General features: G+C 35.3%; 1 protein-coding gene across 3 annotated transcripts; it reads right to left on the reverse strand.

Moving 5' to 3' along the window:
* Nucleotides 1-24097, reverse strand: LOC138328312 (heat shock 70 kDa protein 12A-like). 3 transcript variants are annotated; one of them, XM_069275059.1, is made up of 9 exons: nucleotides 24035-24097; nucleotides 23620-23668; nucleotides 13402-13473; nucleotides 10965-11048; nucleotides 9902-9970; nucleotides 8743-9039; nucleotides 8025-8252; nucleotides 6106-6265; nucleotides 1-5369 (listed from the first exon to the last, which is right to left on the reverse strand). In XM_069275059.1, the coding sequence occupies exons 2-9, from the start codon at nucleotides 23638-23640 to the stop codon at nucleotides 4300-4302; spliced, it is 2001 nt and encodes a 666-aa protein (XP_069131160.1). In that variant the 5' UTR covers nucleotides 23641-23668; nucleotides 24035-24097; the 3' UTR covers nucleotides 1-4299. The 3 variants fall into 3 exon arrangements, with proteins under 3 accessions (XP_069131160.1, XP_069131159.1, XP_069131161.1); XM_069275058.1 differs by lacking the exon at nucleotides 24035-24097 and adding an exon at nucleotides 23867-24023; XM_069275060.1 differs by lacking the exons at nucleotides 9902-9970; nucleotides 24035-24097 and adding an exon at nucleotides 23867-24023.
* Nucleotides 24098-24588: the final 491 nt, after the last annotated feature.

Consider the following 24588-nt stretch of genomic DNA (forward strand, 5'->3'; position numbering starts at 1 on the left):
TTGAGGCTTCTAAAATTTTCATTTATTTAGATGAATTGATATGCATATACATTGTACATGAGTTGTATGTTTCTTATTTATTGATAGTTGAACATTTTATGATGTTAAACAATAAAAATAAGGATCGCAAAAATAACATATACAACAACTGTAGATCAGGTACATTATTGTAATAGATATATGTACAGAGCAATTAGGTGAGTGACAAATCAAAATGTTTAACGGGTTTTACATCATGCATTACAAAGATACAAGTTTAAGATTCTGTATATACCTATAGTCATTATGCTTCAAACGTTACCTTGGCCATTTGTCAACTTTGCTCAATACTTGAAAGGCACAGGGTACTAATATTGGGCCTGTGGCTTGCTTGAATGAAAGACTAAACAAATTCAATGTCACAGGAGTCAAAGTCTTAACAGCGACTTCTTGTTAATAACTAGTAGGTCTACAGACCTTAAACTGGGCCTGTAGCATGAAGGAATACTAAGTTTGTTCAAATGAATGACCTTCACATTCATTCAAGGTCACAATTTCCGTAGATTAAGGTTATTGCCACTATGAGGGTATGGAAATTGTCAATTATATGACATTGCATATAAATTTAATATCCCTGATTTTAATTTTTCACTTCATTTCCTTGAAAAAGACAATTATCACAGTTTAAGCTTTAAATCTATTGCTTATCTAGAATTATTACTGCCATTTGGCCAATATAGACAACAAATTCTACTGATATAGCTTGACTTTAAACTACAACAAGAGCTGTTGGAGAACAGCAAAGTTCGCCTATTCAGAAGAAGTTGATGTTCAAGTATTTACTATTTAAACATGGAAATATGACAAATTAACAGACTCAAAAAAAAACCTAAAGGGCCCCAAATTGGTTGTATTATCACGTTCAGCATCCATACACATTAGGAAAATAAAATCATAAACATTTATGATGACTTATGCTTAAACAATTGACAAAATAGAAACTTGCTTAAAAACTTTAACATAGAAATATGACAAATTAACAGACTCAAAAACCTCCTAAAGGGCCCCAAATTGGTTGTATTATCACATTCAGTATCCATACACATTAGGAAAATAAAATCATAAACATTTATGATGACTTAAGCTTAAACAATTGACGAAACAGAAACTTGCTCAAAAACTTTAACGTGAAATGGGACGCCAAAGCTGACGCCGGGGTGACAACATTAGCTCCCCCTATTCTTCGAATAGGCGAACTAAAAACGATTATGCAAAAGCATTTCATGTTGAAGTTTTTTTCTGTTTTTTTTTCAATGTGAGGATATATCCATATGACTTAGATTATAGTGTGGTCTAATAATATCAGATGCACGACAGTGAGAAACTTCTGATAGGCAAAAACATAATAATTCAAAAGTGTCTCCAAGCACAGGGACCTGGCACAAATTTCTAACCAACAGTATTTATATATCTATCCGGCCTAAGGCTGCCACTTGCGGAAGGGTTAATTGTGCTCCATTGTGCTGTTAAATATTTGTCTACTTTCATTGTCCTGTATTCTGTTCGCATCATATTATGTAATCGTGCTCATTTTGTGTGTCTTGATAATGAGGCAGATTGCCTCGAACATTTGACATTTTTAGGTCACCTGAGACGAAGTCTCAAGTGACCTATTCTAATCGCCTTTTGTCCGTCGTCGTCCGTCGTATGTCCGTAAACAATTTACATTTTCGACTTCTTCTCCAAAACTGCTGAAGCAATTTCAATGAAATTTTGCACAAACCTTCTAAGGCATAAGGCCAATCAAAATTGTGAATTATATGGTCCCCACTCTCCAGGGGGCTGTGGGAGGGGCCAAAAGGGGTAAAATTGAGTAAAATTTCAAAAATCTTCTTCTCTACTCACAGATGTGGTAGAATCAAATACTCTTCATAGATAGAAAGGTCTTAAGGTCCTTTACAAAAATTGTGAATTATATGACCCTAGGGTCTCTAGTTTCCCCCTGGGGAGGGGGTTAAGTTTATTATACTTTATATTGAGAAAACACATTTTTGCGCATTATTTGGTCATTTGTAATAGGAAATGAGTCAAATGTTGTCAGAATTATCAGTATGAGATGGCCATTTAATCCTATTAACAAATTTTCTATGACTGACCCCCAGGGGGCTGTGGGAGGGGCCAAAAGGGGTAAAATAGGCTAAAACTTCAAAAATCTTCTTCTGAAATTCTGGAAATGGTAGAATCAAATACTTTTCATAAATAGAAAGGTCTTAAGGTCCTTTACAAAAATTGTGAATTATATGACCCTGGGGTCTCACGTTTCCCCCTGGGGAGGGGGTCAAGTTTACTATAGTTTATATAGGGAAAACACATTTATGAGCATTTTTTGCTCAATTTTCATTGGAAACGAGTCAAACTTGGTTAGAATTATTAGCCTGAGATAGCATTTTAATATCATATCCACATTGGTTCTTGCCGACCCCCTGAGGCAGAGGGGCGGGGCTTAAAAAGGGTCAAATAGGCTAAAACTTCAAAAATTATCTTCTGAAATTCTGGAAATGGTAGAAACAAATACTTTTCATAAATAGAAAGGTCTTAAGGTCCTTTACAAAAATTGTGAATTATATGACCCTGGGGTCTCACATTTCCCCCTGGGGAGGGGGTCAAGTTTACTACGGTATAGTTTATATAGGGAAAACACATTTATGAGCATGTTTTGCTCCATTTTCATTGGAAACGAGTCAAACTTAGTTAGAATTATTAGCCTGAGATAGCATTTTAATAATATATCCATATTGGTCCAGGCCAACCCCCTGGGGGCAGAGGGGCGGGGCCAAAAAAGGTCAAATAGGCTAAAACTTCAAAAATATTCTTTTAAAATTCTGGAAATGGTATCTTTTAAAATTCTGGAAATGGTATAATCAAATACACTTTATAGATGAAAAGGTCTTAAAGTTTGTTTATAAAAATTTTAAATTATATGACCCTGGGATCTCCTGTTTCCCCTTGGGGAGGGGGTCAAGTTTACTATAGTTTATATAGGAAAAACACATTAATGAGCATTTGTTGCTCAATTTTCATAGGAAATGAGTCAAACTTGGTTAGAATTATTAGCCTGAGATAGCATTTTAATATCATATCCACATTAGTCCTGGCCGACCCCCAGGGGGCAGAGGGGCGGGGCTAAAAAAGGGTCAAATAGGCTAAAACTTCAAAAATCTTCTAAAATTCTGGATATAGTAGAATCAAATAATTATAGATGGAAAGGTCTTCAGGTGTTTTATAAAAACTGTGAATTATATGACCTTGGGGTCTCAAGTTACCCCCTGGGGAGGGGTAAAGTTTACTTTAGTTTATATAGGAAAAACATATTTGTGAACATTATTTGCCCAATTTTCGTAGGAAATTAGTCAAACTTGATTAGAATTATTAGCCTAAGATATAGCATTTTAACATTCATATCCGTCCTCGATGACCCCCTGGGGGACCAGAGGGGCAGGACCAAACAGGGTCAAATTGATTAAAATTTCAAAAAATACCTCTAAGTTCACAGGTTTGATGGAAGCAAATACTCTTCATAGTCTAAAAAGGTCAAATTTATAAATCACTGACCAACTTCAAGGCCCAGCAATAGAGCATATAGTGTTTTTATGTCTTTAATTTGTTTTATTATTTGTTTCATTATATATTCTAACTCAGGTGACCGTTAAGGCCCATGGGCCTCTTGTTTATTTCTCCCATACTTCACAGGGATATCCCGTGGTTGCTAGGGAAAAGATTACTCTATCTTACACAGGGGGTGTAAGACAGCTCACACGCGCTAGACAATAACCTGACGTCATCAATACATGCAGCATAACTGCGGCGCGTATTGTAGATGACTTCATCAATTTTGCGCATAAGGACGTTCCTGCGATAATGGCGCGATGAAAAAGCTGGAAACCAAGTGAAATTTGATAATTTTTTCTACTGAGTATGGGAGAAAAAGAATCAAACATGGATCTGTGAAGTGGACAGGTATATCTCAAACCTTGTGAAAGATTTTGGCCGTTAACCCTCGGCAAGCCTCGGGTTGATCGTCCAAAATCTTTCACTCGGGTTGAGATATTCCTGTCCACTTCACAGACCCATGTAAGATTCTATTAGTCCACACCGTTGGAATTACTTCTTTGTCTTATATTATAGTACACTAAAATATAGAAATAAATACTGTTGATTAGAAATTTGTGCCAGGTTCCTGTGTCTCCAAGTGCTATACCTCTACCTCTTGAAGTAAGCTGTATGTATCATGTCAGTCGAACGTACATATATATGCCTCGACTACCCAAGAAAGTTACAGTAAGCATTTGTAACATTTCCTGTCCTTTTCTCTGTGGCCCGTACTTCAATGTCTGTGCCACTGATGTTAATTTCAAGCATTACGGTGGCATCAACTCCATGTTCCCTGGGAGACAGTTCGACCCCAACAAACCCCAGACAGGCACACGAATTCTCGTACACAAATTGTGGATCCTTGTCGTCAGATGCATAGAAGTCAAACCATGCCTGCGTCTGATGATCATGGACGGGGTGGTAGTCTTTTCCATCCTGGAATTTCCCATAATTTACCAAATCACCCTTGCTGACATGTCTGTCGAAGGCATCATCAACATAAAAGTGTCTGCCATGTTTTCGCTTTTTCTCTGGATTGTCAAATCCTTCAATGAATTTCCTCTGGTGGCCTATGCCATAAGTGTATTTACAAACGCGTGCCTTGACTGCATCTAGCTCGAACCCATACATCACCGCACCTTTTAGAATGGCTATGCTAGGGTCAGAGGGAATCACAATTTTGTATCTGTCTGAAAATTTTTCTTTGATAGCATTCTGCATCAGTAGCGATTCAGCATAACCCCCTACAACAAGAATAGTGTCCAGGTCGCGTAACTGGGTGTTTTCTGTCAACAACTTTTCTACTTTACCGACAACTTTTGTTACTGATTCTTCAAAAAACTTTTCAAAAATTGCTTTGTCAATCCTCAATTTGTCTCCTCTGAATTCAATCTGCCCCTTTAAAGGCGTTTCTGCAATGGCTTCACTCAATTTACAACCTGTTATGTTTTCGAATTCCTCCACCAAGGTGAGAGGTACACGAAAAGTGATCCTTCCTGTGCCTTGCCTTGGATCATAAGCACATTTCTTTAACTCAAAATCATCAAGAATAGCTTGCCAATCAGCCGGGTTGTTTTCCTTCAGCTCACTCAAAACGTCTTGACCACAGAGCCGTTGTAAGAATCGTGTGAACTGTTCGTTAACCCGGAGTCCGCCCCAATAGCCCCCCGTTGGCTCGTTGATTTCTTTCAAATGACCATCCTCAAGTACCTCATGGGCTGTTATGTCTATCGTCCCACCTACAAATAGATTCAATTTAACAGCTCCATTAATCATTAATGATGATACTAAATCATCCCTGAAGACACATTTAGGCTCTTCTAAATCAAAGACTAGACCAGTCCATTATGAAATTTCTGAGATGAATGAGTTAAAGAGAAACTATACCTTTCAGTATACATTTGATAAAATGAAAGTGATATTGTTTTTAATGCCATAAATATATATTGGAGATTTTTATATTTAATAACTCGAACTTGACCTTTGACCTGTTCAATCGAGTATAGTCAAGTCATCACTTGAGTGTTTATCTTAGTGATATCAAACATAGCAATTATACCAGTAGCTAAAGTCAAATAGGCACCAACTCCGTTACTTTGACCAGTGTATGGAATATATTTATTTGTTTTTAATGTGTTTCAATACATTTCCACAAGTTCAAAAATCAAAACCCATGTGGGATAAATAGTTGCCAGGTTGGTGGATTTTCTCTGGATACTCTGGCTTTCCTCCACCTCCTAAACCTAGCATGCCTTTAAATGACCCTTTATTAATTGGGCGTAGCAGGTAAAACAAAACAGCACACCACCTCCATTTAAAAGATGGAAATTTAAATCAAGAAAGTCTAATTACTTTTCTCCATTATCTTCATATATATCCCTTGAAAATGCGTTTTCATTGATGCATTCTTTTTAGCTGTATTTGATTTCAAAATTATAATATTTGACCCTTATATTCTTTGATTTAAACATTTACCTCCAAGGTCCATTATTAGATACTTGGCTCCCGCCGTAAAGTTAGCAATAGAAGGTCCGTCCCCGGGATCCCGTACCACACTGTTCGGGACTCTCCTACAGTACAGGGATGCTGCCTCAGGCTCCAGGGCTAGTGTTAGCTGGCTGTCCTCTATCTCAGCCTTAGAAATCATAGATCATACATTCAAAACTGTTATCAGATCAAACATTCAAAACTATTACAAATTTAAGATCATAGAATCAAAACTGTTATCGGATCATACACTGAAAACTGTTATTGGATCATAGATCATACACTCAAAACTGTTATCGTATCATAGATCATACACTCAAAACTGTTATCGGATCATACACTCAAAACTGTTGTCATATCATATACTCAAGACTTATCAGATCATACACTCAAATACTGTTATTGGATCATAGATCATGCACTCAGAACTGTTATCGTATCATAGATCATACACTCAAAACTGTTATCAGATCATACACTCAAAACTGTTATCAGATCATACACTCAAAACTGTTATCGGATCATAGATCATACACTCAAAACTGTTATTGGATCATACACTCAAAACTGTTATCAGATCATACACTCAAAACTGTTATTGGATCATACACTCAAAACTGTTATCGTATTATAGATCATACACTCAAAACTTATCAGATCATACATGCAAAACTTTTATAAGATCATACACTTAAAACTGTTATCATATCATAGATCATACACTCAAAACTTATCAGATTATACATTCAAAACTGTTATCAGATCATACATTCAAAACGGTTATCGTTTCATAGATCATACACTCAAAACTGTTATCAGATCATACACTCAAAACTGTTATCAGATCATACACTCAAAACTGTGATGTTGTTGGTATTTGATTTATTGATATTTTCAGATATTTCTGCACAGTTTCCATGATTAATTGGCATTACGATGATACGTCATTAAATCAAAATTATCATAACGTTAAATTTTTAAACTTGTGGAGAAATGTCTACTTTTACTTATTCTGTTAATCTTTTACAATGCATCCTCGATACTCCAGGGGTTCTGATCACTTACTATTTCTTCATCCCAAGACTATCTCAAAGTAAAACTGAAGGCAGCTCAGAGGAAATAATCTGAACCAATCACAGGGTAGCAAAAATTTCCTTTGAAGACTACAGAAAGAGCGGCACTACACAGTCAACCATAGTGCACTGTTATATGGCTCTTTTGATGTGCATCAAAGGACTAAATTACCTGTGCTGTTGCCTCCAGTTTTACTATGAGATAGTCCAGGGGTGTAGAGATCTAAGTGATTGGAACCCATGGAGTATCGAGGATGTTTACAAAGAGACACAAACATAGTGTAGTCTCCCAATTAAAACGTACACAATTTTAATTAACACATCGCAACACATTACATACACAGGGGGCCATCCTTAAATGACCCTTTACTGACGTTAATCAAATAAACAACCAACCAACCAATGTGTCTTTCAATTTACCAAGGTTCATGTACCAACACTTAATACACAACAATACATTCAAAAACAAAATATGTTGAACTCTACACATACCAAGATCCCAGAGTTCCAAGTTCTCAGAGAAAAACAACCAACCTACAGTCAGAACCTGCTACTGCTCAGTATAGGATTCAATCTCCAAACTGAGAGGTGGTGGCAATATGTCAGGTTGCCATGGCCACCGCTAGCTTCGTTTCAGGTTCACATTCTCGATTCTTTAAAGACAAAGAATGAATTTTGAGTTTTTATACACAGGTAATATTTCTTCACATGAATTTCAAGTGAATTTCACGTGAACCGAGGGAAAAAAGTGAATTTCACATGAATTTCACGTGAAAATTCCACGTGAAGAAATAATGCCTTTGTATGAATGATCAATGTGACAATAATTCTTACCATGTGTGCTGCCTCTCTCATGAACTGTTTAGCTTTCAGGTTCCAGATAGCAGGTACAGTAATCACCCAATGTATATCAGACCTGCTGAAAACAGATTTTGTATCTTTCGTAGTAAGATCCTTCAGTAACAGATTCCTGAAGTACTGTATGATGGAGGAGAACACTCGGATCGCTGGTACTTTCCGTCCATTTTCTGACTCAAGCATGGTATCCCTTGTCAGTTCATCCTATACAAACAATGAAACAATAATATATCAAGTAATTCAAGTAAAAGATATCATTTTGATAGTAATTTAAAATGATTGATATTATGGTAGTCACAAAATACTGTATATCCTGTCTAAGTGACCACCTCTGTATAAAGACCACCTGCTTAATAAGACCACTTGGTTATATATTATGACCATTTTTTAGCTCATCGGGTGGTCTTTTAAACAGGTTTGACTAACTCTATAATTATACTTGGTATACCTGTACATTATTAATTTTGTATATAGCATTTCACAAGGGTAATACAGAAATATTATTAGTTCTATGAAAAAGTTATAATGCTACACGCTAAAGTCTGGTGTCAGGACAAAAGTATCTACATGTATATGTATTTTAAAAGTGTCATGAGTACAAAGTTTCAAAAGTTCTAGAATTATACAATGCATCTTTTGTAAAATCTAGAATTATACATTAATGCATCTTTTGTAAAATCTTAAGTATACTCGCCTTCAGTTCATACAGTTTCATTTTGAAATGCTTGAAGAAATAGCAATAACCCACAGCGTTTTCATCATCTTGGAATTCTGTATTAGCTTCGTATCCGAAACTTTTGAACTCTTGGGCTGAGTCCAGTAGTACACATGTTGGTGCTTTCGCTGTCATCGTTGTTGTTGCAGCCCATGTATGCATATGGATTTTGGGACCTGTAGGATCCCTGTATCCATCTTTTGTACAATAAGCAAATCCAGAAAAAGTAGTCCCAAAATCAATAGCTGCTACTATTAAACTTGATTTCTTGACGCTCTGAAGACCAAAACAACCCTTATATTACTTACAATTAAATTATATCTCAAATTCAAATTACTTGAAAACCCTGAGTCCAGTTTCATCAATCTTAAAAGTTGCTCTACCGCCGACAGAGCATAAACAATACTTGATCATCATTTGTACAATAATTGGTGTTTAATGGTGTATAAATATATAAATATATGTCTAATTAAAACAAAAACAATATAAAACAATTTGTTTTGCTTTTGGTGTATGCACAATCAGTACTTCATTCCATATAGGATATAGTGCAGCTGATATAGTGTCATAGATTTTTGTCGGCACACAATTAATTATCGGTATTTTTATCATGGAGTAAAATAAGTAACTGAAGAAAAATACTAATTCGTCTTCTCCTATTTTTGATAGAGAAAAAATACCATTTGTTAGTGGTGAATTAAGCATCTTTAAAATTTTCAATAGAAAACAGTAGGTAATATTATTATATTTGTAATCAAGCTACGGGTAAGTAACTTTTTTTTTGTATTATTGCTTTCCTATGGAAAATTCTAAGTTAAGGAATTCCTTAAAGTTAAGGTGTGTTGGTGAAACTGGGCCATCATTGTTTTGATCATGCAAAAGTATTTGTTGTATCAACCTAACATTACTTGACTTACTCGAGTTCGTTAAATTAAATCATTGAACTTGAAATTACCAGAATATCACAAAGTTAAAGTTAAAAAAAAATTGTCGAAAATGGTTTAAAGGCAATCAATGGATGTAATCATATGATATTAAAGCAGTTAATTATGATGTAATTGTTTAACTGAAAGACATGAAGGTAATCAGGAGGTCAGTAAAAAAATGTTAGAGGACAAAAAATGGTGACATACTGTACCTTTTTACCAAACAAGGACTGTTTCTTCTGTGTGTTTGGCATTGTTGAATCATCGTCTTGGAACGTTTTCTGCACAATTAGTATAAATTCATTAATTTTTTTTTTTTTTTTTTTTTTTAAATTATTAAAATTTTTAAAATAAAGATCTAGAGTTTATAAGACCATTTTTATCAGTCTATTTTCAGGGTTTTTTTCTCTGAAAAATTAATGCTTAGAATTATTACAATATACACTAATTCTTAAATAAAAAAAATTGTAATTAATGCCTCAATATTTTTTAAATTCATTTAAAACCATGCATGCAATTATCACATCAATCATTGAAATAATGTCAACCGGAGGGGGAAAAGTTGTGCATTCAATGAAATTGTAAAAAGATAATGAAATAACTGTTACAGCGTATAGTGTAAGGATTAGTTTTGTTGGTCAATATAAAGTCTTAATTAATTTCTACATATTTTATCCATGTTATTTTTTGTAATAATCAAGACAGTCAAAAATTTCAATTCATTTTAGTATTTCTGGTTTTCTTTTGTAGTTACATACTATTGTATTATATTGCAGGTATGAATAACTTTCTGGGAGAATTACCTATCATTTTAACCTGTTACTTTAAAAGACTAAGATTTTAAAGGGAGATAAATCTCATGATTCCAATTTCTTGTATTACTGGTAGGACATTTTCAACACTTTCCTAAGCCAGTTTCATCAACATTCCTTAACTTAAAATTCTCCATAGGAAAGCATTACAGAAGTTTAGTTCCATTAACTTAAGATTTTTCCACTTTTGTGTGTTATCCTTTTCTATATACAGAAAACTTAAGGAATGTTGAATGAAACTGGGACCTGATAGCTATACAAATACATTTCATTTAACTTTTAAAGATAGATAATTTTGATAGTTTCTGATAGTTTTGGAATGACATATTTCAGAGGTGGATGTAACGACAGTAGAGTATTGAGTACCAAGGATGTTTCGCACTTCAATAATATAATGCGACAAAATAATAAGAAAAAGGTACCAAAACCTATTCACTGAAACAGCAGTAAATTCCATAATTACCTTTTTTGTAGAAGTGGCAGCAGATGCAGTTTTGTTGGGCGTTGAAGGTGCTGAAGATGCATCGTGCCTCAACTTCTTTTTACTCTGTTGTATAAAAATATGTCATTTTTTCGTTGTGCGACATCCCACTTCCCACTTTTGTTGATATTATAGCATTTATTTAACAATTAAAGGATTGTTAGATTGCATTTTTTGGAGATATAAATGCAAACTGGGTGGCAGATAAATAGAATAGCGCCCTGAATATTTATCCGCCACCCAGATTGCATTCATATCTCCAATAAATGCAATCTAACAATCCTTTAATTGTTGTATTTACATTTTACTTTCTAGTTCAAATTAAAACATTAATTAGATGCGAGTGAACATTTGAATTTCCGGCCTCAGCCATTTAACCTCAACAGCCAATATCAATGTGATAAAAAAGTCCCTATAAAAAAATTGAAAAGAAAACAATATATCAATGTTTTTCAATAGCTTTTCAGTTCACTTTCAATTATCCAGACATTTAAAAGATTTTTTATAACCAAACTGGTTCATTCAACTACGATGTCAATTTTTCCCGCGCGGACTATCATGGTGTCAGTAAACAAAACTCGCATCCATTTATACAGATATTACTACACCAAGTCGACGCTGCATTTATTGGCTCAAAATGCAGATCATGATAATCATTAGAGTAATGGGAGTCTCTGTGGCAAAATGTAAATATCAAGATATACACTGTATTCAATGTAATTAGCACCCTCCCCTTATAAGTGTCCCCCTCCTCTTTCCTAGAGAAGGAGTTGAAGTTGTATAAACGCCCCCATCCCATGAATTTAACAATGTTTTACAACATGTGATGCCTCTAACATCAGCATTGTATCCCATATACCATAAACTTGCGAGTCTTTTACATGTGAATCAAGACATGATCATGTGTCTCAAAGGTTAGAAGGCATATATAATGTGTCTCAAAGGTTAGAAGGCATATATAATGTGTCTCAAAGGTTAGAAGGCATATATAATGTGTCTCAAAGGTTAGAAGGCATATATAATGTGTCTCAAAGGTTAGAAGGCATATATAATGTGTCTCAAAGGTTAGAAGGCATATATAATGTGTCTCAAAGGTTAAAAGGCATATATAATGTGTCTCAAAGGTTAGAAGGCATATATAATGTGTCTCAAAGGATTATATGTGCCAAAGTAGAAGGCATATATAATGTGTCTCAAAGGTTAGAAGGCATATATAATGTGTCTCAAAGGTTAGAAGGCATATATAATGTGTCTCAAAGGTTAAAAGGCATATATAATGTGTCTCAAAGGTTAGAAGGCATATATAATGTGTCTCAAAGGTTAGAAGGCATATATAATGTGTCTCAAAGGTTAAAAGGCAAATATAATGTGTCTCAAAGGTTAGAAGGCAAATATAATGTGTCTCAAAGGTTAGAAGGCAAATATAATGTGTCTCAAAGGTTAGAAGGCATGTACATGTTTACGGTAACAGATAATGTGTCAAGAGTACAGAAAGAGTTAAAATATTGCTTAATTTTTTCATCTACAATTTAGATTTTGGTTCACTAATAAGCGCTCCCCTTTGTTACAATCTTTAAGTACCCTGGGCACTAATCACAGCGAATATGGTATCTGTGTAGAATTATTTCTCTAAAAAAATATTGTACAAAACTGGAACAGATCATTGTGATATAAAAGAATTTATATCAATTCTAGTCACGGTGTATCATGGCATGTAAGGCCTATAGTCATCCTCAATACTCCAGGGGTTACTATCACTGTCATTTATATCCATGATAACGTCAGTGATAGTAACCCCTGGAGCATCGAGGATGGCCTTTAGGATGTGGTTCCATGAATTACTTCCCCTTTTAGAAAGTTTGTTTAATTAACGTCCTATTATTACAGCTATGGTCATGTAAGGACGGCCTACAATGTATGCAGTGTGTTGCATGTGTGCAGTGTTTTGCGTGTCTTGGGAGACTGCGGTATATTCATGTTGTGTCTTCTTGTATAGTGGAACTGTTGTCTTTTTTTATAGTGCTATATCACTGAAGCATGCCGCCGAAGACACCAAGCAACACACCCTACCTGGTCACATTATACTGACAACGGACGAACCAGTTGTCCCACTCCTGTTATGCTGAGCGCTAAGCAGGAGCAGAAACTACCACTTTTATAGACTTTGGTGTGTCTGGGCCAGGGGACAGACTTACCTCCCCTTTTAGAAAGTACATTAATTCAATGCATGTATTACAATTTATTAGTGATTCTCAAATGTTAGATTTTTTAATAGCAAGCAGAAAACAGCGGAAATTATCAAAAAGTAAAATTGTTAAAAGAACTTATCTTTGTTGAAATTAGAAATCATGCATGTACTATGTGTTTCTGATTCAGTCTTGATACATGGACTTGCTTTAAAAGATATTAGTTAACATACCTTTTCAGGGGAGGTTTGAAATGATAACTTTGATTTGACTGGACTGCTACTTTTGGCTTTACTAGCGTTTGTCTGGTAGAAAAAGAAAAATTAATGAATAATCAATTTGAAAATAAATATTAATTCATAAATCATAAAATTATCCGAGATAACATAAAGAACATAAAAAATTAACTTCATTATTCTTGTAATATGAATATTTCAACACCATTTGACATTGTAACATCCCTAAGTGGTGTAATGAATTCAATAATAACCCAATTCACAAGTAGAAACAATCTTGAAAATATCCGGATTACTATCGTAGGCTCTCAACAAAGTCAGTGGCGTAGGAAGATGAAACGTAATGGGGGGGGGGGGGGAAGGTCCCCCCGGGAAAAAAATTGACGATTAAGAATGGCTGAGATGAGTTTTACGATTTGTTGAATTTGCGAGCGCCAAAGTCACGAGATTTTGGTGATTGGGAGTTCCGGGGGTCGCCCCCGGATAAACATTTACGATTTAGAATGGCTGAGATGAGTTTTACGATGTATTTTGATGAATATGCGCGCGCCAAAGGCGCGAGATTTTGTTGTTTAGGAGGTCCGAGGGTCTCCCCTGAGAACAAATATTACGATTTGGAATGGCTGAGATGCGTTTTACCATGTATCATAATGATTTTAAAGCGTTCTTAATACGGTAAATTTTCGATTTAAAGTTACCCGCATTTAGAAATGATAATTGTGAATGGCGTCATACCATTATGCAACCCAGCTCGATCTGAAATACTGGATTCACACCATCGGCACATTAATTGTTGTGTAACTCAAAATAATAATGAATTGGTTTTCTTGCTAAGACATATAAACAAATTAATCTTTTAAGAAGCATAGTAAATAAATAGTACAATCCCTTGATGGACATTTTTAGTCTAGTTCGTGTGTATTGAACGTCTTGAATGTTTTAGTAAACTCACCGCGCAGCGGAAAATTTTCTAAAATGAAGTTTTGTACAGTTTGATCTTCGACCTTTCTACCATTCTACAGCCATTTTTGTTTGTATATATATCTTCTATCTGGAATAAAAGTTGCTGGTCAAAGGACCAGCTGCACGGTAAAAATTGTCTGCCCGACTATAAAATTGCCGGTCACGGGCAGACGGACAGGCGTTAATTTCGAACGCTGTTCACAAGTAGACACAATCTCTCTAAGTCACCATATGATAACCTCATTCACAAGAAGACACAATCTCTAAGTCACCTTATGATAACCCCATTCACAAGTAGACACAATCTCTAAGTCACCTTATGATAACCTCATTCACAAGAAGACACAATCTCTAAGTCACCATATGATAACCTCATTCACAAGTAAGACACAATCTCTCTAAGTCACCATATGATAACCTCATTCACAAGTAGACACAATCTCTAAGTCACCATATGATAACCTCATTCACAAGTAAGACACAATCTCTAAGTCACCATATGATAACCTCATTCACAAGTAGACACAACTAACACCATATGATCTCATTCACAAGTCAACTCTAAGTCACCATATGATAACCTCATTCACAAGTAAGACACAATCTCTCTAAGTCACCATATGATAACCTCATTCACAAGTAGACACAATCTCTAAGTCACCATATGATAACCTCATTCACAAGTAGACACAATCTCTAAGTCACCATATGATAACCTCATTCACAAGTAAGACACAATCTCTAAGTCACCATATGATAACCTCATTCACAAGTAAGACACAATCTCTCTAAGTCACCATATGATAACCTTATTCACAAGTAGACACAATCTATAAGTCACCATATGATAACCTCATTCACAAGTAAGACACAATCTCTCTAAGTCACCTTATGATAACCTCATTCACAAGTAGACACAATCTCTAAGTCACCATATGATAACCTCATTCACAAGTAAGACACAATCTCTCTAAGTCACCATATGATAACCTCATTCACAAGTAAGACACAATCTCTCTAAGTCACCATATGATAACCTCATTCACAAGTAGACACAATCTCTCTAAGTCACCATATGATAACCTCATTCACAAGTAGACACAATCTCTAAGTCACCATATGATAACCTCATTCACAAGTAAGACACAATCTCTCTAAGTCACCATATGATAACCTCATTCACAAGAAGACACAATCTCTAAGTCACCTTATGATAACCCCATTCACAAGTAGACACAATCTATAAGTCACCTTATGATAACCTTATTCACAAGTAGACACAATCTATAAGTCACCATATGATAACCCTCATTCACACAGTATGACACAATCTCTCTAAGTCACCTTATGATAACCTCATTCACAAGTAGACACAATTTCTCTAAGTCACCATATGATAACCTCATTCACTAGTAGACACAATCTCTAAGTCACCATATGATAACCTCATTCACTAGTAGACACAATCTCTAAGTCACCATATGATAACCCCATTCACAAGTAAGACACAATATCTAAGTCACCTTATAATAACCCCATTCACCATTAGACATACTCTCTAAGTCACCTAATGATAACCCTATTCACAAGTAGACTCAATCTCTCTAAGTCACCTTATGATAACCTCATTCACAAGTAGACACAATTTCTCTAAGTCACCATATGATAACCTCATTCACTAGTAGACACAATCTCTAAGTCACCTTATGATAACCTCATTCACAAGTAGACACAATCTCTAAGTCACCATATGATAACCTCATTCACAAGTAAGACACAATCTCTCTAAGTCACCTTATGATAACCTCATTCACAAGTAGACACAATTTCTCTAAGTCACCATATGATAACCTCATTCACTAGTAGACACAATCTCTAAGTCACCATATGATAACCTCATTCACTAGTAGACACAATCTCTAAGTCACCATATGATAACCCCATTCACAAGTAAGACACAATATCTAAGTCACCTTATAATAACCCCATTCACATTAGACATACTCTCTAAGTCACCTAATGATAACCCTATTCACAAGTAGACTCAATCTCTCTAAGTCACTATATGATAACCTCATTCACAAGTAAGACACAATCTCTCTAAGTCACCATATGATAACCTCATTCACAAGAAGACACAATCTCTAAGTCACCTATTGATAAACCCATTCACAAGTAGACACAATCTCTAAGTCACCTTACGTAACCTCATTCACAAGTAGACACAATCTCTCTAAGTCACCATATGATAACCCCATTCACATGTAGACACAATCTCTAAGTCACCATATGATAACCACATTCACAAGTAGACACAATCTCTAAGTCACCATATGATAACCTCATTCACAAGTAGACACATCTCTCTAAGTCACCTAATGATAAACCCATTCACAAGTAGACACAATCTCTAAGTCACCATATGATAACCTCATTCACAAGTAGACACAATATCTAAGTCACCATACGATAACCTCATTCACAAGTAAGACAAAATCTCTCTAAGTCACCTAATGATAACCCCATTCACAAGTAGACACAATCTCTAAGTCACCATATGATAACCTCATTCACAAGTAGACACAATCTCTCTAAGTCACCATATGATAACCTCATTCACAAGTAGACACAATCTCTAAGTCACCATATGATAACCTCATTCACAAGTAGACACAATCTCTAAGTCACCATATGATAACCTCATTCACAAGTAAGACACAATCTCTCTAAGTCACCATATGATAACCTCATTCACAATTAGACACAATCTCTAAGTCACCATATGATAACCTCATTCACAAATAGACACAATCTCTAAGTCACCATATGATAACCTCATTCACAAATAGACACAATCTCTAAGTCACCATATGATAACCTCATTCACAAGTAGACACAATCTCTCTAAGTCACCATATGATAACCTCATTCACAAGAAGACACAATCTCTAAGTCACCATATGATAACCTCATTCACAAATAGACACAATCTCTAAGTCACCATATGATAACCTCATTCACAAGTAGACACAATCTCTCTAAGTCACCATATGATAACCTCATTCACAAGTAGACACAATCTTTAAGTCACCTAATGATAAACCCATTCACAAGTAGACACAATCTCTAAGTCACCTAATGATAAACCCATTCACAAGTAGACACAATCTCTAAGTCACCTAACGATAAACCCATTCACAAGTAGACACAATCTCTAAGTCACCATATGATAACCTCATTCACTAGTAGACACAATCTCCAAGTCACCATATGATAACCTCATTCACAAGACAGACACAATATCTAAGTCACCTTATGATAACCTCATTCACTAGTAGACACAATCTCCAAGTCACCATATGATAACCTCATTCACAAGTAAGACACAATATCTAAGTCACCTTATAATAACATCCCATTCACCATTAAGACACACTCTTTAAGTCACCTAATGATAACCTATTCACAAGTAGACACAATCTCTAAGTCACCATATGATAACCTCATTCACAGGTAAGACACAATATCTAAGTCACCATATAATAACCCCATTCACAAGTAGACACAATCTCTTAAGTCACCATATGATAAACCTCATTCACAAGTAAGACACAATCTCTCTAAGTCACCATATGATAACCTCATTCACAAGTAAGACACAATATCTAAGTCACCTTATAATAACCCCATTCACAAGTAGACACAATCTCTTTAAGTCACTATATGATAACCTCATTCACAAGTAAGACACAATCTCTCTAAGTCACCATATGATAACCTCATTCACAAGTAAGACACAATCTCTCTAAGTCACCATATGATAACCTCATTCACAAGTAAGACACAATCTCTCTAAGTCACCATATGATAACCTCATTCACAAGTAAGACACAATCTCTAAGTCACCTATTGATAACCCCATTCACAAGTAGACACAATCTCTAAGTCACCTTGATAACCTCATTCACAAGTAGACACAACTCTTAAGTCACCATAATGATAACCTCATTCACAAGTAGACACAATCTCTAAGTCACCATATGATAAACCTCATTCACAAGTAGACACAATCTCTAAGTCACCATATGATAACCTCATTCACAAGTAGACACAACTCTCTAAGTCACCTAATGATAACCTCATTCACAAATAGACACAATCTCTCTAAGTCACCATATGATAACCTCATTCACAGGTAAGACACAATTCTCTAAGTCACCATATGATAACCTCATTCACAAGTAAGACACAATCTCTCTAAGTCACCTAATGATAAACCCATTCACAATTAGACACAACTCTCTAAGTCACCATATGATAACCTCATTCACAAGTAGACACAATCTCTAAGTCACCATATGATAACCTCATTCACTATTAGACACAATCTCTCTAAGTCACCTAATGATAACCTCATTCACAAGTAGACACAATCTCTAAGTCACCATATGATAACCTCATTCACAAGTAAGACACAATATCTAAGTCACCATATGATAACCTCATTCACAAGTAGACACAATCTCTAAGTCACCATATGATAACCTCATTCACAAGTAGACACAATCTCTCTAAGTCACCATATGATAACCTCATTCACAAGTAGACACAATCTCTCTAAGTCACCATATGATAACCTCATTCACAAGTAAGACACAATCTCTAAGTCACCATATGATAACCTCATTCACAAGTAGACACAATCTCTAAGTCACCTATATGATAACCTCATTCACAAGTAAGACACAATCTCTCTAAGTCACCATATGATAACCTCATTCACAAGTAAGACACAATCTCTAAGTCACCATATGATAACCTCATTCACAAGTAAGACACAATCTCTCTAAGTCACCATATGATAACCTCATTCACAAGTAGACACAATCTCTAAGTCACCATATGATAACCTCATTCACAAGTAGACACAATCTCTAAGTCACCATATGATAACCTCATTCACAAGTAAGACACAATCTCTCTAAGTCACCATATGATAACCTCATTCACAAGTAGACACAATCTCTAAGTCACCATAATGATAAACCCATTCACAAGTAGACACAATCTCTAAGTCACCTATGATCACCTCGATAAACCATTCACAAGTAGACACAATCTCTAAGTCACCATATGATAACCTCATTCACAAGTAGAGACACAATCTCTAAGTCACCATATGATAACCTCATTCACAAGAGACACAATCTCTAAGTCACCATATGATAACCTCATTCACAAGTAGACACAATCTCTAAGTCACCATATGATAACCTCATTCACAAGTAAGACACAATCTATCTAAGTCACCTTATAATAACCTCATTCACAAGTAGACACAATCTCTAAGTCACCTAATGATATAACCTCATTCACAAGTAAGACACAATCTCTAAGTCACCATATGATAACCTCATTCACAAGTAAGACACAAATCTCTAAGTCACCATATGATAAACCTCATTCACAAGTAGACACAATCTCTTTAAGTCACTATATGATAACCCCATTCACAAGTAAGACACAATCTCTCTAAGTCACCATATGATAACCTCATTCACAAGTAAGACACAATATCTAAGTCACCTTATAATAACCCCATTCACAAGTAGACACAATCTCTTTAAGTCACTATATGATAACCCCATTCACAAGTAAGACACAATCTCTCTAAGTCACCATATGATAACCTCATTCACAAGTAGACACAATCTTTAAGTCACCTAATGATAACCCCATTCACAAGTAGACACAATCTCTAAGTCACCATATGATAACCTCATTCACAAGTAGACACAATCTCTAAGTCACCATATGATAACCTCATTCACAAGTAAGACACAATATCTAAGTCACCTTATAATAACCCCATTCACCAGTAGACACAACTCTTTAAGTCACCATATGATAACCTCATTCACAAGTAAGACACAATCTCTAAGTCACCATATGATAACCTCATTCACAAGTAGACACAATCTCTCTAAGTCACTATATGATAACCTCATTCACAAGTAAGACACAATCTCTCTAAGTCACCATATGATAACCTCATTCACAAGTAAGACACAATCTCTCTAAGTCACCATATGATAACCTCATTCACAAGAAGACACAATCTCTAAGTCACCTAATGATAAACCCATTCACAAGTAGACACAATCTCTAAGTCACCTTACGTAACCTCATTCACAAGTAGACACACTCTTTAAGTCACCTAATGATAAACCCATTCACAAGTAGACACAATATCTAAGTCACCATATGATAACCTCATTCACAAGTAGACACAATCTCTAAGTCACCATATGATAACCTAATTCACAAGTAGACACACTCTTTAAGTCACCTAATGATAAACCCATTCACAAGTAGACACAATCTCTAAGTCACCATATGATAACCTCATTCACAAGTAGACACAATCTCTAAGTCACCATATGATAACCTCATTCACAAGTAAGACACAATATCTAAGTCACCTTATGATAACCCCATTCACAAGTAGACACAATCTCTAAGTCACCATATGATAACCTCATTCACAAGTAGACACAATCTCTCTAAGTCACTATATGATAACCTCATTCACAAGTAAGACACAATCTCTCTAAGTCACCATATGATAACCTCATTCACAAGAAGACACAATCTCTAAGTCACCTAATGATAAACCCATTCACAAGTAGACACAATCTCTAAGTCACCTTATGATAACCTCATTCACAAGTAGACACACTCTTTAAGTCACCTAATGATAAACCCATTCACAAGTAGACACAATCTCTAAGTCACCATATGATAACCTCATTCACAAGTAGACACAATCTCTAAGTCACCATATGATAACCTCATTCACAAGTAGACACACTCTTTAAGTCACCTAATGATAACCCCATTCACAAGTAGACACAATCTCTAAGTCACCATATGATAACCTCATTCACAAGTAGACACAATATCTAAGTCACCATATGATAACCTCATTCACAAGTAAGACAAAATCTCTCTAAGTCACCTAATGATAAACCCATTCACCATTAGACACACTCTCTAAGTCACCATATGATAACCTCATTCACAAGTAGACACAATCTCTAAGTCACCATATGATAACCTCATTCACAAGTAAGACACAATCTCTCTAAGTCACCTAATGATAACCCCATTCACAAGAAGACACAATCTCTAAGTCACCTAATGATAAACCCATTCACAAGTAGACACAATTTCTAAGTCACCTTACGTAACCTCATTCACAAGTAGACACACTCTTTAAGTCACCTAATGATAAACCCATTCACAAGTAGACACAATATCTAAGTCACCATATGATAACCTCATTCACAAGTAGACACAATCTCTAAGTCACCATATGATAACCTCATTCACAAGTAGACACACTCTTTAAGTCACCTAATGATAAACCCATTCACAAGTAGACACAATCTCTAAGTCACCATATGATAACCTCATTCACTAGTAGACACAATCTCTAAGTCACCATATGATAACCTCATTCACAAGTAAGACACAATATCTAAGTCACCTTATAATAACCCCATTCACCATAGACACACTCTTTAAGTCACCTAATGATAACCCTATTCACAAGTAGACACAATCTCTAAGTCACCATATGATAACCTCATTCACAAGTAGACACAATCTCTCTAAGTCACCATATGATAACCTCATTCACAAGTAAGACACAATCTCTCTAAGTCACCATATGATAACCTCATTCACAAGAAGACACAATCTCTAAGTCACCTAATGATAAACCCATTCACAAGTAGACACAATCTCTAAGTCACCTTACGTAACCTCATTCACAAGTAGACACACTCTTTAAGTCACCTAATGATAAACCCATTCACAAGTAGACACAATCTCTAAGTCACCATATGATAACCTCATTCACAAGTAGACACAATCTCTAAGTCACCATATGATAACCTCATTCACAAGTAAGACACAATCTCTCTAAGTCACCTAATGATAAACCCATTCACAAGTAGACACAATCTCTAAGTCACCATATGATAACCTCATTCACAAGTAGACACAATCTCTAAGTCACCATATGATAACCTCATTCACAAGTAAGACACAATCTCTCTAAGTCACCTAATGATAAACCCATTCACAAGTAGACACAATCTCTAAGTCACCATATGATAACCTCATTCACTAGTAGACACAATCTCTAAGTCACCATATGATAACCTCATTCACAAGTAAGACACAATATCTAAGTCACCATATGATAACCTCATTCACAAGTAGACACACTCTTTAAGTCACCTAATGATAAACCCATTCACAAGTAGACACAATCTCTAAGTCACCTAACGATAAACCCATTCACAAGTAGACACAATCTCTAAGTCACCATATGATAACCTCATTCACAAGTAGACACAATCTCTAAGTCACCATATGATAACCCCATTCACAAGTAGACACAATCTCTAAGTCACCTTATGATAACCCCATTCACAAGTAGACACAATCTCTAAGTCACCTAATGATAAACCCATTCACAAGTAAGACACAATCTCTAAGTCACCTAATGATAAACCCATTCACAACTCACAAGTAGACACAATCTCTAAGTCACCTAATGATAAACCCATTCACAAGTAGACACAATCTCTAAGTCACCTAATGATAAACCCATTCACAAGAAGACACAATCATAAGTCAAACGATTCACATGACACAATCTCTAAGTCACCTATATGATAACCCCATTCACATGTAGACACAATCTCTAAGTCACCATATGATAACCTCATTCACAAATAGACACAATCTCTCTAAGTCACCATATGATAACCTCATTCACAAGTAAGACACAATCTCTAAGTCACCTTATAATTACCCCATTCAAAAATAGACACAATCTCTCTAAGTCACCATATGATAACCCCATTCACATGTAGACACAATCTCTAAGTCACCATATGATAACCCCATTCACAAATAGACACAATCATTTAGTCACCCTATGAATTGATAACTCCATTCACAAACTCCATTCACAAATAAGTCACAATATCTAAGTCACCATATATGATAAGCCCATTCACAAATAGACACAATCTAAGTCACCCTATGATAACTTGGTTTGTTTATTTTTACGTCCTATTAACAGCCAGGGTCATACCCATATGATAACTTCTCATTTTAAAGTAGACATTTTAAAGTGTACCCTAGACTACAGTACTTCCTGTACAGATGACCTACCTTGGACTCCTGGTTCCCCATGCTCGATCCTCACTTCTGCAATTTTGTCCTGGAACATGAGACACATAAGATATAAATTGGATATATTGATATAAACAGTAGCTGAGATTGTGACGATGGCGCCAAATAAATATAAGAATCCATTACTACTTTCGGTTTCCTTATACTTAACGTTAACATTAATCCTATGTTTAAGCTGTACAATACAGCGTGTTACTCACGAATATGTCTATACGTGTGTACTTACCTTATTCACAAATATAATATTTTCAAATAGTATGCATGTAACCTTATCTAGACATGTTCGAATATAACAACATTTCACAAACATACGAAGCGGAGGTGCAAAACGAAAGTAATTCCAAACAAGGGTGTGTATATATCTCAAACCAGGATGTAAATTGTTTACGCTTACCTGTAAATACGCCCACACACAATGCATAAACCTGGTTACCGGTGGTACAATGTATGTCCATTATCTACTTCAGCCAGACATCTGGCTTGATCTAAAATAATATATATAGCGATACCGCAAAACTTTGTAATTAAGTAGTTTCTATCAATTTGATATCCCGTACGATTGTGAATTGGCTGACCAATCAGTGAACACCCGAATCTTTGCAAGTTAGTGGGTGGGTAGTTTGAATTTTCTTATAGTTCAAACATAATGTTTCTGTTACAAATAACCAAATGACATGAAAGATGAAAATGTACGCGTGTATTATATTTCAAATCAATAGCGTGTTCCCTAATTTATGCTGTGATTTCGATAAAATTGCTTTAATCGAATATATATATATATATAATATAATTTAAAAGCTCTATTTTATTATAAAAACTTATGTTTCATACGTGTATAAAAAGCCAATCAGACAAGTAAATCGTTTGCGTCATGAAATACATATCAATTATTAGAACGAATATACGTACGTATACCCGGCTTACTATACCTAAAACGACACCATTTTC

This window comes from Argopecten irradians, chromosome 7 (genome assembly GCF_041381155.1).
Source record: "Argopecten irradians isolate NY chromosome 7, Ai_NY, whole genome shotgun sequence".
Classification (NCBI taxonomy): domain Eukaryota; kingdom Metazoa; phylum Mollusca; class Bivalvia; order Pectinida; family Pectinidae; genus Argopecten; species Argopecten irradians.

Excerpts from the sequence above, each read along its gene's own strand:
- LOC138328312 (XM_069275059.1), bottom strand. The coding sequence starts at position 23,640 with ATGGGGAACCAGGAGTCCAAG. Across the intron at positions 11,049-13,401 it reads TTCAAACCTCCCCTGAAAAG|AGTAAAAAGAAGTTGAGGCA; the intron begins GTATGTTAACTA and ends TTTATACAACAG. Across the intron at positions 5,370-6,105 it reads TCTAATAATGGACCTTGGAG|GTGGGACGATAGACATAACA; the intron begins GTAAATGTTTAA and ends ATCTATTTGTAG.